Raw genomic sequence first — 16,337 nt, 5'->3', positions numbered from 1 at the left:
TTCTTGACGGGGACATTGATGTCTATGAAATCAAGACCAGCCGGGGCGTACAGTGGAATCTCCTCGAAGTTTTCAGAGACATAAAATGACTGCTCGGTAAATCTCAGGGGCATGGCGGCAGACGGGACGTGCAGCACGAAGAGGATATCGTCAAGCTTAACACCAAGCCCATGAGCATAGGACATGACAGAAATCCCATCACCGCTGGGCAACCTCTTGATGACGGCGACCTCCCTGAGGGGCACGGAGGAGCCTTCCTCGAAGATGCCCTCCTTGGGGCGCGGCCACCCGCTATATGTGGCATCGATGAAGTAGGAGAGGGCACCTGGCTGCCCGCCTTCCCCTGCCTGCTCTACATGAAATCCCTGAGTTCCTGTGCCCAGGCGTGCGACACGTAAAGCATCGTGCATCGCTCGCTCCCGGGGGAAGCGGGGATACTTCTTCATCGACCACGATATCCGCGCCGTCTTGGCCGATACCTTCGCATTGATGAGAAAGAAGGGGCATTTGGGGTCCTGTCTTGGACCGCTCCTCTTCTCGGTGAGAGAATAGTGGGGTTTGGGGGGGCACTCCCACTCCCTCAGCTGGGTGTCCTCCAATGGATTAGCGAAGGAGGCGAGTAGCTGCTCCAGCAGGGTAGCGTACACCTTCTCTCTGGCCATTAGCCCCGTTTTCATGGCCGCCGAGAGGACAGCGTCGGCTGGTATCCCGCTCTGCACGAGGACGTGGCAGGCCAAATCGGCGTTGTTGTTCACATAGTTTGTGGCGAGGGAGAGGATCTGCTCGACCTCCATGCCGGCCTTTGTCCCGCTCCGAACGGCGAGGGAGAGGGCCTCCATCTTCTCCTCGTCTGTTCGATCGGCGTTCATGGGGGCGAAGCACAAGCCGGCGTGGGGCTTGGCCTTTCTCTGCGCGACGTGTTCGTCCGTGTCTCTGGCGACAGGAGCTTCGCCGCCGAGGAGCGTGAAATAAAGATCGGGGCAATTTTCCGGCTGCGAGTCTGCGACGGATAGAGAGAGACGAGGGAGTAATCGGGCACGTTTATGTCTCGCCTCCTGCGAGGCGGAGGCGGACGGACCGGGCGCTCGCCCACGGCGTGTGGGATGGGCCGGCCCATTACACAATAGTAAACTGCTGGCCCACGTATCGAGTAACACGACGACGTTATCAACCCCCCCTAAAAAAACAGTTCAGTTCAACACAGCACTGCCTCTCCGCTCTGCCTCCTCCAAGTCCAATCCATGGCTGCTCCGCCGCGGCGAAACCCCAACCACGGCGGCAAGAGGAAGGTGAGCGCCACGCACCCACCGGACTGCGGCGTCCGCCCCCGCTGATGCTGCCACCAGCCCCCGCGACTCCGCTCCTGAACCCTAACCCTCTTTTCTGTTTCCCCCTTGGCAGGACGAGGAGCCGTGGCTCGCGGCGGGCGTCCGCCCGGCCAACTTCCTCCCGGGCCTGGCCATCGGGTTCCTCCTCGGCCTCCTCCTCGACCTCTCCTCCTCCTGGAGGCCGAGGTTTAGCCTCCCGTCTGCCCCGGCGCCACGGGGCTCCAAGCGGGCGGCCGCCGGTTCCTCCGCCGCCCCAGCCCCAGGCGAAGAGCTCAAGATGGTAAGATGAACCTCGCCTTGCTATACTGACAGTGCGACATCCACATGATTTTATCCCACCCGTTGATCTGAAACGACCGTGTACAGTCCACAATTCCGTATCTGATTGATTGACTCCAAGGGTTACGACCTAGCACTCAGCTGTCACGTGTTTTGTTATTTTTCTACATGAATTCGTAGGTGAGGACATACAGTACTAGCTAAGCACCTGCCCATTGCTACTGATCAACAAACTAGATTATCTCATCATGTTGAAACATAATTGTCATGCTCCATGTCACACCATTTGCTCTGCCTTGGCTCTCGGCTGAGCTTTGCCTCAGGCAGAACTGGGAGTTGTTTGTGGGGGAGTAGTACTCGCGCATTTAAATTTGTCAAGTTAGAGTCAGTGAATGACTAGTACAGGATATAGGTTCTACCAAAAAATTCAGATGGTCTTACATGTAAGGATGATGATGAATGGTGATGATGTAAACATGACTTTATGGCCGATTAACATATTTACAGGAGTGGGTAATACTGATCACTTAGGCTGTGTTTACAAATACTCTTGGTTTTCTGTTGGAATACCATGATTTTATGTCTGAACTTGCACTGAGTTTCGACACTGCTGTTTGCAGGTTTTAGTAGTGCGTCAGGATCTTAAGATGGGGGCTGGGAAAATAGCGTCTCAATGTGCCCGTAAGTTCCATTTCCCGGGCTCTTAGTGTGAGCATTTGTATCTTGGTACATCTGTTCTGTTTGACTTATCCCAACCAGAAGACTGTAGTACTTTGCTCAAATAAAACTGATTGCTTGTCCAATTCTGCAACAACCAACTTCTAGCCAGAACAACTCTAGTTTAAGCCGTCTGTGTACAACAACAACAACAAAGCCTTTAGTCCCAAACAAGTTGGGGTAGGCTAGAGGTGAAACCCATAAGATCTCACGACCAACTCATGGTTCGGGCACATGGATAGCAAGCTTCCACGCACCCCTGTCCATAGCTAGTTCTTTGGTGATACTCCAATCGTTCAGATCTCTCTTTACGGACTCCTCCCATGTCAAATTCAGTCTACGCCGACCTCTCTTGACATCTGTGTACTAAAGTAAATAAAGAATTCTGTAGGTAGCTGTGTTATTTTTTGGTGTACTCACTACTCAGTACAATTTGTAGCCAATGTACATCGGTTATGCTTTTAATTCATTGCAATTTATTTTGCAGATGCAGCAACTGGCTTGTACGCCGATCTGTTGGCAAGGTGCTAATGCAGTTTGCCATCTTGCTTCATTAGGTAGTTCTAATTAAAGGATGTAGATATTTCCAGACTTTTAGCCTGCCTAGGGACAAGTAGGGTTGGTTTGACGTTATTAGAAATTCTGGTACATATTGAATGAAGTTGAAATTTATTCATTATATTAGTACTATGCGAGTTTGTTGTCTGTGTTTTTGCACGGGGTTCAGTGTCACACTTGATTTAGCATCAAAGGCTCGTAAACCGAAGTATGTTGCATGGGTGGCTATTATATTTAAGTTTGAGCTATAAATGCTAGCCTAAGTATTCTATCATCCATCAGACGAGTCCCCAGACCATAATCTTTAAAGAAAGTCTCACTTCTGTTGTTGGTTATGTTTTCAGTGAAAGCGGGCCTTTTTTAAGAACAAGTGATGCAGTAGAGACAAGTTAAAGTTTTTCTTAAGTAAAGGATGTGTAAGTGGACTGAAAAGAGGAGTGATTGATTAATCACAATAGAATGGCCTTTAATTAGTGCTCTTCTTTATCAGGACTATGTCATATACTCCCTCCCTAAAGAAATATAAGAGTGTTTAGACCACTGAGTACTTTCTTGTGAAAGCAAAGAACGATCATAGTGTCCATGAAGTTCAAATTGCACTAGACTCCTAAAGCTCTAGCAAGATTAGAGGTGTCAGTGTCAAGGAGCTGTTTGTCCAGAATCATTGATCATTCATCTGATATATCCCTTTGCAGCAACCGGGTTCTTTTGAAACAATGGGAACAGTTCGGACAAGCTAAGATTGTTCTGACATGCAAGAATCAACAGGAAATGTATGCCATATCTCTTCCAGGGCATATATTTCTTTGAACAATATTTTCTGGATTATGATGTAGCACTTTCTTTTTCTGCTTGTGTGTCATCAGGAACAGGATAAAGGAAACTGCAGAACACCGAGGTATCCCAACTTTTGTTGTTGCAGATGCAGGCCGCACACAGGTTTGTTTTATGTTTTTGCCTACAAATATATTTCATATGTGCTGGGTTTCTTTGGGAGGACAAGTTGCTTATCTACTGCCTGTAAAAACAGCCCTCTGACACCAATTCAATTGCAAAACGTCCTTCTGACCATTCAGCGTATCAAAGTGATACTGAATGTCTGAATCTCAATAACTATTGAATAATTGTGATTAGGGCAAATGTCTTACTGGCATAATGCACCGTGTTGACCAATTTTGAGCCAGACTTATCCTTCAGGGTGTTCATATTGATGCTTATGTTATAGCCAACGATTTAAATTCATAGATTTGATTCCTTTTAACACTTATGCTGTAGCAACGCCAAACAAAGAAATAGTTGAGACGAGAGATGCTACAGCATAAGTATTAAAGTAACAAATAAATAATTGAGATGGAGTAGCAGTTATTGCTTAACTAAAGTTTGAAAAAATGGCAGTTTTCTATGTATATTACCAAATGATTGTGATCCCATTCACCCCGATCATTACCAACTATCATTCTTGATTCTAATCTCATTTACCCTGATCAAGTGATCTTTACCAATTCTCATTCTTTTCGTAGGTAGTGGCTGGGTCTAAGACAGTTCTTGCAGTAGGGCCAGGTTAGTTTCTCAATCAGAAGCATGCTGTTTTATTCTCTTAGCTACTCAGATCTTTTTCATGAGTCCAATTTTTTTCACCTTGTGCTAATTCTGTTACAAGAGTATGGTCCTCTGGTTCTTTATAGAGTATGTGCTACTGACAGAGTGATAGTAGTTACCAAACTGATATCCCGTGAAGCCTGGTAATACTTTTCTACTCCCTCTGTTCCTAAATATTTGTCTTTCTAGAGATTTCAAATGGTCACCACATACGGATGTATATAGACATATTTTAAAGTGTAGATTCACTCATTTTGCTCCGTATGTAGTCACCATTTGAAACCTCTAGAAAGACAAATATTTAGGAACGGAGGGAGTATTTGGCAGAATGGCAGAGCATAATATAGCATGATATTGTTGTGGTGCAGGGAGGAAAGCAGACATAGATTCAGTTACCGGGAAATTGCGCCTACTGTAAGCCGCATCTCGGGCATGGTTAGTCTATTCCTCACTTCTTCCTGATGCTTTTCCCCTTGCAAACATTTAGGACCTTTTATATTATGAATTCTGAAGGCTCGTGATTCATGAATATTCACCAAGTTTTAGAGTCCCTACAGGACCAGGCAGCAGCCAGAGTGCTGGCGATGCGAGTTGCATCTTTGGTATTGCTTCTGATAACTAGTCTGCTAACTTTGGTTTTTTCTCTTCATCTGACTGCAGAACATCCACTGTAGTCCCATCCTGGAAGACTATGTTTGTTGGCTCGCAGTTGAAGGCCAGAATCCATTTGCTGTACCCACACCTCATGCATCGCTTGATTCTTCTGACCCAGCTCTGCAGACTCTAGTGCTTGGTTTGAAATGCCACCGCCCGCGAATACTTTTTCGGTTACCTCTTGATGATGATGATGATGATGATGATAGTGCAACACAGCTTTGCTTTTGTTTTTTTGGTTCCCTTTCCGCGACACGGGACAAGCATTTGTAATCCCAAACTGTAGGTTATCTTCTCCCCCCAAGTAAAAGTAATGGATCGCTTGCACCGTGTGCGTGTGTGTGTGTGCGCCCAAGAGGAAACCTCAAACATGTGTTTATCCTCTTCCATGGTAATATGGTAGCCCTGTCTTCTCAAGCACTCGTGGCATCTCCGCTACACGGCAGGATTCCTGGACCGTTTTGTGTTGCATTCTCCGCCCCAAATGTGTATGTAAACTTTGATCTTCTCCTTTCCTTCCTCGTGAACATCTAGTTTTCTTTTTCTTCCTTTTTCGAGAGAAGTCGTGAGCATGAAGCTAAAAAGGAAAAAAAAATCGTGAGCATGAAGTATTCTGCCAGGATTTCGAAATTAACTCGGATGGATTCGGGCCGGACCTCGCCCGTTGCCAGCCTCGCAAGCAACGGGACGGGCGCGGCCCAATAAAAGCATACCGCCAGCCACCCACCCACGGGCGGGCAGGCATCCACCCGATCGACCCGCTCGGCAACGGACACCCACCCAGCCCGCCCGCCCGGCCGTCCGAGTCCAGCTCCAAACCCTCAACCCCCGCGCCGCCCGCGCCGCGCCCACATGGCCTCCTCCCCGTCCCCCTCCTCCTCCCGGACCCCCGCCGCCGCGCGCCGGGGCGGCCGCGCGGCGCGCCAGTCGCCCTTCTTCCGGGACCTCGCCTCCCCCATCCCGTCCCACCGCGGCGGCGGCTCCCGCTTCGCCTCCCCCGCGGCCGCCGCCCCGCCCTCCGCCACGCCGCCGCCGCCGCCCCTCTTCACGCTCGACGACCGCTTCGCCGCCGCCGACTTCTCGCCCGACCCCACCGCCTCCGACCTCCTCCCCGTCGCCTCCTCCCCCTCCCCCCGCGCCGGGGCAGGCAGCCGCTCGCCCTCATGGGACCGCTCCCGCGGCAAGGCCTCCGCCCACGGATCCCCCATGGACGGGGTCGTCGAGCCGCCCCGCAAGGAGCTGCTCGCGCTGCCCCCGCCCTCCAGCCCCTGCACTCCTCCTCCCCCGACGGCCACGTCCGTGGCCGCCGAGGCGCCGTCGCCCGTGACCCCGGCGACGGAGGCTGCCAGGACGGAGCCCGCGGCTCCGGCCAGCGAAGGGAAGGCAGATGGCGAGGAGTGGGTCACTGTATTCGGGTGAGGAAACCATGATGCTCTTCTTTACTTGTCTTTTGAGGAAGCTGTAGCCTGCGGCATGCGCATGGTAGATTCAGTTCTGCAAGTAGTAGTATCTTGGTGACCGCTGGACATGTAGCCATGGAGCTGAAAATTTTGCTGCTTTGCGTAGGTTCATGGCAGGTTCATGGCCCTGCCATGTGCTTGCTCCTGTCCATGTCCATGAGCAACAGCAAAATCGATCATAGTGCTTGTCCTAGCAACTGGATATACCGGACTCTATAGTGCTAGTGCACTTTCATTTTTGTTAAGTTTGTACACCCTGCCCGAGAAAGCAGGAGCCGTCACTTAGCGTTTTTGTTGCGTGCCTTATATAGGATGAATTGGTTTATTGATGTTTAATTTTTCCCTTCTACAGATTCTCGCTTAGAGATACCAACCTCGTTCTCCGAGAGTTCGAAAAATGTGGTGTTATATTGAGACATCACTCTGGCCCAAGAGAGGGTAATTGGATCCACATATTATACCAGGTAACGATATCTTCAGTTACCGTCGCTACTGGTTTCTGTTCTACCTTTCGGTGCCCCTGTTTTTATGTTTTCCCAACAGTTGTATTAATTTGCTTTGTTCCTAATGAACTGTGACTCGACATAAACTTGAGTATAAGCTCCTTTATACTTGAACGGTTTCGGTTTCATGGCACCATTCATCATCTTATATGATCTTGGAATTAATGATTGTCTACTTGTTCAATTCACATGTTGTATGGCTTCACTCAGATATGCCTTTTCGTCCTATTTTAAGATGGATTTAGCCTAAAGGTTGCATTCTCTTTATTCCAGTTTCCGTGAAAGTGTCACTATTTCTTAGCTACACCAACGTGCACATCAAGTTGGGTCCCCATGCGTGTGTGTACATGCTGTGGTGTATGATTTGGCTATCTTTTGAACATGAAACACACAGTGAAGCTGGTTTTGGCCTGTTTAGTATGCTTTTCAACAACACATGTTCTAGTCTGGATAATCTGTCTTTGTGCATTCATGCATGATGTGGATTTTTATAGGTTTCTCTGGCCTGTGATTGCTGGGATAAGATTTATTTAAAGTGATTTGTGATGTCCGGAACCTAGCTCTTTTCTTTACAAATGTTTATCTCAGTTCCACTATGCCCGTGCATCACATGATAGGTTTCTGCATTATGGTGCGACAATCAATTCCTCTGCCCTTCCCTCTTAAACTGACAATTGTCTTCACAGCACTCTTACGATGCAAGGAAAGCCCTTCAAAAGAATGGTATCCAACTATGCAGTGGCGTCATAATTGGAGTAAAGCATATTGATCCAGTGCACCGGCAGCAGCTGGATGATAGGCTCGCTGGAATCAACCAAGGAGGCTTCATGGTCTCCCTTCCTTCGAAATCACTTGTCCTGAAGAGCAACACAGGAGCATCAAACCAGTTGGGAGCCTTGCCGCGCCCGTATGATCCGAAGTCTTCCACAAACGTTATCAGAGACGCAGGGCGTCGTACAACAGGCAGTGTCGCCGCGCCAGCGAAATCTATTGTAACCAATGTGATGGACTTGATATTCGGCATCTAGTTCGCCAGCCTGTGGACCAATGATATACCTCCAGCCTAGCATGTCTCATCTGTTGTGTGATCTGTCACGGTGATTGATGCTGTAGCAAGTGAGTTTGTCCGCCAAAGGGTTCGGGAGCGAAATTTGAGAGAATCCGGAGAAGTGGACCTTTTCTTTTCTTTGGTGATGTAACAGTTATGAATGTGCAAAATTTTCACGTTTATGTTATGATCTGCTAAGATGTGGGCGGCTGTTGTAACTTTGTGTTCTTGTGGGTGCTGTCATGAGCAATGGCTCTGGATGAATGACGAAACTGAGATCTCAATTAGTATTTATTTTGTCCGCTGCAATCTACATGAACTCTGATATATTTGACAGTATTTTTTTAAGAAATGCCATCATAGCCACTATATTGAATTGGTAATGTGGTTACATCGTTTACAATGGCATTCGCCAGGAATGCAGGGGGTTCATTGACCCTGTATTACAAGAAGCATTATTGTCATAAGCAAATTTCGCTGAAGAATGAGCTACCTCAGTTGTTTGACAGACATGGTGTATAAATTCAGCCGATCCTATCAATCTATCATCCCAGCCAAGATGAACTCTCCACATAGATAGCCAAAAGCTTCACCCCAAATCTTATATCTTGTCCTGCAGAAGCATTAATAATTTCAATCGAATCCGAGTCGTTCGTATTGAGTGTGGCAGAAAACTGCATTTTTCTTCTGACTTGATTTGAGAGCGTTCGTATTGGATCTACTAGTGTGGTCATAGAACGTTCAGTCTAATTTTCAATCAGGGTCATCCGTGTGCATTTCCAACTAATATTGCTCAAAAAACTCGACTGTAATGGGAATAGATAGATTTACTCAACCTGTGGTTGAGTTGGTTAGGTGGACAGTGGTATCCCTAACCCATCAGGGTTCAAATCCTGGTGCTCGCATTATTCCTGAATTTATTGAAAGAAGTCCACATCACCCCCTGTGGTTTCAGAAACCGGCTAACCCACCCCCCAACTCTGAAACCAGTTAACTAATCCCCTGAGATATCTAATACCAGCCAAGGCACCCCCTAATCCCAATTAAAGTGGTATCTGCCGATGGTTTTGCTTGCGTGGCTGTACAGGATGGCCACGTCGGCTTGGTAGGGTGGGTCTGAGACTTAACTGCTCTTCCGGTTTGTTTGGGCATCGTCTCCCTTATTTCCTTTGGACGAGACGGCGGCGGGGCAAGGCGGGATGATCGCCGCTTGAAGGTAGCAGCGCGACGACTCCAGGAGTCCAGGTTAGGCGCTCATCTCTTTCATGCCCAGCACACACGTACTTCTCACATTAACTCAGCAAACACTACTCGGGTGAAACTATGGTGCGTTAGTACTAATCACCGGACTGATCGAGGACTATATAGTTGGCGTCTGACATCTAAATTCAGAAAGGGTCGTTGCAGCCTTGCAGGTGTGCAAGTTTCAATCTGTAGTTAACACAGAGAAGTACGTGTGTGCTGGGCATGAAAGAGATGAGCGCCTAACCTGGACTTCTGGAGTCGTCGCGCTGCTACCTTCAAGCGGCGATCATCCCGTCTTGCCCCGCCGCCGTCTCGTCGAAAGGAAATAAGGGAGACGATGCCCAAACAAATCGGAGGAGCAGTTAAGTCTCGGACCCACCCTACCAAGCCGACGTGGCCATCCTGTACAGCCACGCAAGCAAAACCATCGGCAGATACCACTTTAATTGGGATTAGGGGGTGCCTTGGTTGGTAGGGGATTAGTTAACTGGTTTCAGAGTTGGGGGTGGGTTAGCCGGTTTCTGAAACCACAGGGGGTGATGTGGACTTCTTTCGAATTTATTTCAGGATTTCCGGCGATACGCTTTCAGTGGAAGGAGACGTTCCCGTCGACGACGAGACGCCTACGGTGACTTCGTAAATCTCAAGATGATATGCCGGCTCAGTCTCTCGGAGGTGCTCATAGGGGTAGGGTGTGTGTGTGCGTTTATAAGGGTGAGTGTATGCGCGTGTATATGAGCGCTTGTGTCTGTACTTATGCTCAAAAAAAGATGCAGCAAAGATTATACTGAGATTAATACATCATCGCGTCGGATCACAAGGCATCGCACGCACCCAGCAGGATCGACCCAAAGTACAGAGGAAACTCGACTGAAGACAACAGGAAGACTGAAGAAGCCACAAGGCTACAGAAGAAGCAGTAGGCAGAACCACGAGGAATGGCAGGTGGAGACAGCGGCGGGGATCGGTGACTCGACGGGGCCCTGGGGCGATGCTCTAGTCTAGACGCGGCCCTCCCAGAGGCACGGCTGGTCGTCGGAGCAGAGCGCGTGCGGCGGCGGGGCGAGGCCCAGCGCGGCGGCGCGCTGCCAGCGCTGGGCGCGGGTGAGGCCGAGGCAGGGCCCGTAGCGCATGTCCATGTCGAACTCCCTGGCCTTCCTCTCCGCGTCCTCCGCCTCCTCCCTCCCCGCGTCGGCGCCGCCGCCGTGATCTGCCGCAGAAGCAACAACAGATTGAAAAAAAAACAAATAAACACCAGATCGATCGATCGAGCAGTCAATCCGCGCAGGGCGTACGAATCGGCGGAGTTGGGATTGGGCGTACGGCGGAGTACCTGGCGTCGGGCGCGTCGCCGCTTGCTTCTGGTGGTGGTGCGCCGCCTTCTTGGACACGCCGCCGGTGGGCTTGGTGGCCGCCGCGCCGGAGTGGGCCTTCTGCTGCCGGAAGAAGGACCTGACGTCGCCGCCGCTCCTCATGGCTCTCTCTCTCCCCCCGGCGGCGCGATCTCTCTGTTGTATTGGAGGAAGGAAGGGGGCGGCGGATGGTGGACGGAGGATTGGAGGTTGGGGTTTATAAGGTGGGGGTGTTGTGGTGGGCGTGGTGGTGGTTCGAATTTTGAATTTTGAAATGGGCGCTGTCCTCTCGTCTCTCGAGACTTCTGCCGCTGCTCTGTTTGCTGGCATTGACCGATGAGACCCATCTCATCGTCCGTTGCCACACATGACCGGTGCACGTTGGGTCCAGGATGTGTATATTTTTTCTTTATTTTTTTCTTTTGCTATTGAGTAAAAAAAAATCAACACAACAAGAGTATCATAAAAAACACGGTGCTATGTGGTTACCAAACAATCTACCCGATCTTACAAACATAAGTCACATTAAGATACATAAGCATCAATTCTGCATAGCAATGTCGAAGCAAAGCATGAACGAATGACAATAAACACTGTAATAGGCAAGTTCAAATGTAAGGAAGCGAAAATTCAAAAATAATAATTAAAGGGAGCGTGTTCATATCATGATAACCGAATTCACCACAACTCCCTCTTTCAAATTTTTTCCTATGATGCGGCTAGAATATTCCTAAACGCCTACACGGGCCATAAATCACTCGGAGTTCCCGTCAAAACATCAATTAAAAAGTCTGAAGGGGGGGGGGATAGCTGACTAACAAAACTTTAACTCTTTTAACAAACTTTAGGCTCAACAAAATAATAGGATTGTCTAGATATGCAACTAGGTGACCAACATATATGACAAGCTCAACAACAACAACAACAACAACAACAACAACAACAACAACAACAACAACAAGGTAATAACAAGCACAAAGTAAAGGACCTAAATAACTGCACGTGAACTCGATGGAGACGAGAGTGTGTTGCCGAAGTTTCATCCTTTGGGGGAGGTACATCTCCGTTGGAGAGGTGTGGAGGCACAATGCTCCCCAAACGTCCCTATGACCACCTTATTCTCCTCACACCCACACACAATATAAGGTATCCTGAATCCACTAGCGGTGCCCTTGAAAGCAGCAACTGAGACCTTTACAAACAAGGTTGCACCTCTCTTCATAACTTAATTGGAGGCTCCCAACATCACCATGAAAGTTCACCACAATGGATTGTGGCTCACACGTGACCTCCTCTGTCTAGGTGCCCAAACACCAAGAGCAACAAGTTGATGTTTCTCGGGGGACACTGCTAGGATATGGGTCGATCCAATTGGTGATCAGAAACCATTTATGTATCAATTCCCTCAATTATTCTCGATATGCAACTCCCCTGAGTGCACTGTGAAATCCTGCCTGGAGGCAGATCATGTATCATTCTTTAGAAGAAGACTAAGTAATGAGCTTAAAGAGCAATGGCAGCGGATGGTTGATGCCGCTAGGAAAAGTTGTGTTTCTGATGAAACCGATGTCATAAAATGGTCCTTGGGGCCTAAGACGGTCTTTACGACTAGATCGGTGAGAAAGATCATAGGGTGTAATTTTGGGTGGATTTGGAAGGCTGACATCCCTTTAAAGATCAAAATCTTTATGTGGCAGTTGTTCCAGGATTCTATTCTTACTCGAGATGTAATGAAAAGAAGGGGGTGGAAAGGGAATCCTAAATGCTCATTCTGTGGGGAGCGCGAAACACATCCCAACACCTCTTTTTTACCTGCCCTGTAGCTAAGGTGACTTGGAGAAATATTGCATGCATGCTTGGCACTGACTTGTGTCCAAACAATTTGTGACAAGCTTACTCCTGGTGTTATGTCTATTTTCCAAATGGGGAGGTTTTTTACACAGTTGGCATAGCCGCACTTTGTTGGGCTATTTGGACCTGCCGCAATAGTGCTACATTTGAATTTAAGCATTTGAAAACTCCCTTTGAGTGATGTTTCTCTATGTGCGCTTTCTGTGTTACTGGGCAGGTTTGCTGAAATAGGAAGATGCGGTGGATCTGCGAGCAGGGGTAGACATGCTGAAGAATAGCGCGTCGAGGATGATGCGCATCTGTGCTGTGACAAAAGACTGAGAAGCTCGCTGGAGAAAAGACTGGAGAAGAGAGGAGTCTTCAGGGGCGTTTCTCTCCAAAGCGTCGTCTGCTTTTGATTTTGTGCTCATCCTTTGAATCTTCCCTGCGTGGAAAAACTGTCTTTTGGTGCTCATTTGTGAGCTGTTTGGGGGGGGGGGGGTAGCCCCGTCTGGATTACATACTTATTTGGTGTCGCCGGGTTTTCGTCCTACAGTGGGTTATCTCGATGGCGAGTGCTCACAATAGGTTTCTCGGCGTTGCTTGAACTCGCTCTCCCCTCTCTCGTCTCATTCTGTGGACCTGGTTGTATTTCCGTTATGTTGCAGTAATGGAAAGGGGTTATGTCCGGTTCAAGAAAAAACAAGTTGATGTTGATGTAGAAGTCGGGGAACGCAAAATAGTTTGGTGGAAGTGTAGATCGGGTCCTCCTATCGCCAAAGTATTGTGGGTTTTGGGTGGTTGGGGAAGGAGATCTCAAGCTTTTTGATGCTAGGAAATGGTGGAACAAAGCTTGGGCACATATTAGGGTTAAGAGGAAGAAGGGGGGTATTTATACCCCTGTGGGGAAAATGGCCGTTGCACAGCCGCAACCCTGGGCACCCGGACAAAAGGGGTATTTGGACCGAGGTACTTGAGATAACCAAATGTTAAGGACATAGAAAAGCTTTTGTAAACTAGAGAAGCAATATGCTTTGCCAGTATGCTTGATTCAGTAGATTGCATATCATTTGCCATGTAAGAACTGTCCAGTTGGTTTTGCAGGGCAACCAAGGTCACACCAAATAGTCTGTTATCATACTTGGAACTTTGGCATCAAAAGACCTATGAATTTGACACTCTTTCTTTAGCAATACCAGGATCTCACAAAAACATCAACGTGCTTCAGCAATCTCCGTTGTTTAAAGACTCTGTGATGGGGATACTCCAGCATGCAACTACGCCTTCAACGGGCACACCTACACCATGGGTTACTACCTTGCCAATGAAATTTATCCTTAATTGATGACAATTATGAAGCCTACCTCCGAGCACCAAGGTAGCAAGAAAAAAAAAGTCCAAATGCAAGAAGGTGCTACGAAGGCTGTGGAGAGGGTATTTGGAGTGCTTTAAGCACGTTGGGCTATTTTTCATGAACCTGCAAATATGTGAGATTACGTGACAATGTGAAAAGTGTTAACATATTGAGAGTGGCGATTCGGTGCCCAGACTCAGATGAGTCCGGGCATGAACAGTGCTGTGATTTAAAAAAGGAACAAATTTAGAAAATTCCAAATTTTTGTGTGGTGCAAGATGCTCCTGTGTGTGAACTCTGTACAAAATTTTGTGAAGTTTGGACATTCGAGGAGCTCGTGGCAAAAAAGACTTTTGAAGATCGCGTTGTTCACGCCTGATTTTGTCTTTTTTGCCACAGGCTCCTCGAATCTCCAAACTTCACAAAAATTTGTACAATGTTCACGCACAGGAGCATTTTGCACCACAAAAAATTGGATTTTTAAAAACTTTTTTCTATTTTAAATCGAGGTACTGCTCACCGGGCTTCGGGTTGAATTATCGTAGCATATTGTGTGTTCTTATACATCATGATTGTGAAGGATGAGGGCTATGATGTTTACAATACTAATGATTTTGAGAAGTGTAGAGTACATGTCTGTCTCAGAAACAAGAGGCATAACATATTGTCAATTTCCTATATAGCAAGTGTGGATTCATGTTAGAAAACATATGTCACTTGAACCATCTACCTTGAATAATATTTATGGTTCAGTTATATATACTTTTAAATTTGAACTATTAATTTCTACATTCAATCTTTATCAAGCTAGTGCTCCAACAAGGAGCAGACAAATGGGGATCGACACTTGTTGTTTACGGACAATTGGGGGCCCAATTTCGAGGTTTGTGGTTGGAGATGCCCTAGTTGTGAGATAGTTATTGTTAGAGTTTTCTTTTGTTGAGAGGGCATCTCCAAAAGCAGTGAGATAGTTATTGGTATAGTTATTTTTAGAATTAGATTTTTTTGGTCCACATAGGATTTTTGAATGAATTGATTATTTTAGCGGATAAATTAAAAAATTTGGATCAAACCTCCCATAATCGGAATCTCGAGCTGGGCTGGGCGCCCAAGTGAGCAGCCTCTTTCTCGGTATAGTCTCTGTCCCAGGGAAACCGCAACGGCCCAACCTAACCCATGAAGAGAGTCGACTAAAAAAACGCAAAGAGAGATAGAATTGTGCTAAAAATATCTCTATATATATTACTTAAAAAAAGAATAGCGTTCCTTTTTCCGAAAGATGGAGTGCTTTGTCCAACATTTCATTTTTTACCTAATGATCATTACTTAGAAATGCCTTAATTATCCCATCTTTTATTAACTTACCAAATAAATTCTTGTTTTTGGTAAATCATTAAATGATTGCAAAATAAAATCATGAACAATATTTGATAAATATTTATTTACACAATTATATAATACAAAAGGTAAATTATGGACTAAGGTACTAAATTTTACAAAAATGATAAATCCAAAACATTCAAGATTTGATCATGGCAAATCGAATATTTTCAATGGCAATTTTAGTGACACAAGGATGACAAGTTTAGTTGACATGCACATTTTTCTGGCAAAAAATACACTGAGCACAGAGTTGCCGTGTTTGCCAACTAAATTTGTCCTCGCATCACTAAAATTACCATCGAAAATGTTTGATTTTCCAGGGACCAATATTTATACCCCGTAGCAACCACTGACAAGTACTATCACTGTAAATTAATATAAGGCGGTTTAGAGTGAGAAGTGCATCGCTGCACCGAGCGACAGATGCACGCAACGCATCTACAGTGCGCAGAGCGTCGCGATGCGGGGTGAGCTGGCTTGCTACTTGGTGTATATAGAGAAACGGGAGAGCGATATGGTTCGTATTGATGTATTTAGATGGACCAACCTGACAGGTCAGTCTGACATGCCGCTGCTCATAGGAATGTACATCGCAGGGAAGAGGATGGAATACTACCGTTGCATGAGACACTATATAACGTAAACATTTCTTGGCTTCGATGTATTTAAAGACCATGCAACTGCTGGACAGGAACCAGCGAGCGCAACGGCCTCAGTCAAGCACGCACAAACATCTCTCACTCCCATCCACCCCCCGCATCTGTGCCAAGATGTCCAGCAGTTCATCCTCGGCGCGGCGTCTCCGCGCACCTCCTCCGCCGCTGCCATTGATCATGTGCCCAAGGTGCACCGGGACGAGGACCAGGTGGTTCATGTCCGGGACGGATCGTAACCTGGGCATCCGGTTCTACAAGTGCCCGAACCAGGGAGTAAGTATCACGAAACGCACATGCAGCAGAAGATTACTCCACTGTTTTTGTGTTGGGGAACGTTGCAGAAAATTAAAATTTTTCCTACGGTTTCACCA

General features: G+C 47.2%; 2 protein-coding genes across 4 annotated transcripts; one reads left to right on the top strand and one right to left on the bottom strand.

Annotated features, from left to right (window-relative positions):
- Positions 1 to 1,158: 1,158 nt before the first annotated feature.
- LOC123063488 (peptidyl-tRNA hydrolase 2, mitochondrial) lies at positions 1,159 to 8,455 on the top strand. Of its 3 annotated transcripts, XM_044487303.1 has the most exons (10): positions 1,159 to 1,289; positions 1,402 to 1,608; positions 2,228 to 2,288; positions 2,812 to 2,848; positions 3,578 to 3,655; positions 3,749 to 3,821; positions 4,403 to 4,442; positions 4,850 to 4,895; positions 6,948 to 7,059; positions 7,785 to 8,364. In XM_044487303.1, exons 1-10 carry the CDS (start codon positions 1,242 to 1,244, stop codon positions 8,124 to 8,126), a joined length of 1,044 nt encoding a protein of 347 aa, XP_044343238.1. In that variant the 5' UTR covers positions 1,159 to 1,241; the 3' UTR covers positions 8,127 to 8,364. The 3 variants fall into 3 exon arrangements, with proteins under 3 accessions (XP_044343238.1, XP_044343232.1, XP_044343225.1); XM_044487297.1 differs by lacking the exons at positions 6,948 to 7,059; positions 7,785 to 8,364 and adding an exon at positions 5,142 to 5,530 and having other exon boundaries at positions 1,161 to 1,289; positions 4,850 to 4,916; XM_044487290.1 differs by lacking the exons at positions 1,159 to 1,289; positions 1,402 to 1,608; positions 2,228 to 2,288; ... (3 more) ...; positions 4,403 to 4,442; positions 4,850 to 4,895 and adding an exon at positions 5,964 to 6,550 and having other exon boundaries at positions 7,785 to 8,455.
- Positions 8,456 to 10,157: 1,702 nt separating this feature from the next.
- Positions 10,158 to 10,950, bottom strand: LOC123063507 (uncharacterized). The gene is made up of 2 exons (XM_044487316.1): positions 10,725 to 10,950; positions 10,158 to 10,601 (listed from the first exon to the last, which is right to left on the bottom strand). Exons 1-2 carry the CDS (start codon positions 10,864 to 10,866, stop codon positions 10,393 to 10,395), a joined length of 351 nt encoding a protein of 116 aa, XP_044343251.1. The 5' UTR covers positions 10,867 to 10,950; the 3' UTR covers positions 10,158 to 10,392.
- Between the last annotated feature and the right edge of the window lie 5,387 nt (positions 10,951 to 16,337).

This window comes from Triticum aestivum, chromosome 1A, assembly GCF_018294505.1.
Source record: "Triticum aestivum cultivar Chinese Spring chromosome 1A, IWGSC CS RefSeq v2.1, whole genome shotgun sequence".
NCBI classification, from domain to species: Eukaryota; Viridiplantae; Streptophyta; class Magnoliopsida; order Poales; family Poaceae; genus Triticum; species Triticum aestivum.
This window is presented reverse-complemented; position numbering and strand designations above follow the sequence as displayed.

Bases quoted from the DNA above. Each gene is read 5' to 3' on its own strand.
- LOC123063488 (XM_044487303.1), top strand. From the start codon at position 1,242: ATGGCTGCTCCGCCGCGGCGAAACCCCAACCACGGCGGCAAGAGGAAG. The intron at 3,656-3,748 runs GTATGCCATATC...GTGTGTCATCAG, and splicing joins TGCAAGAATCAACAGGAAAT to GAACAGGATAAAGGAAACTG. The intron at 3,822-4,402 runs GTTTGTTTTATG...TTCTTTTCGTAG, and splicing joins CAGATGCAGGCCGCACACAG to GTAGTGGCTGGGTCTAAGAC.
- LOC123063507 (XM_044487316.1), bottom strand. From the start codon at position 10,866: ATGAGGAGCGGCGGCGACGTCAGGTCCTTCTTCCGGCAGCAGAAGGCC. The intron at 10,602-10,724 runs GTACTCCGCCGT...CTTCTGCGGCAG, and splicing joins GGCGACGCGCCCGACGCCAG to ATCACGGCGGCGGCGCCGAC.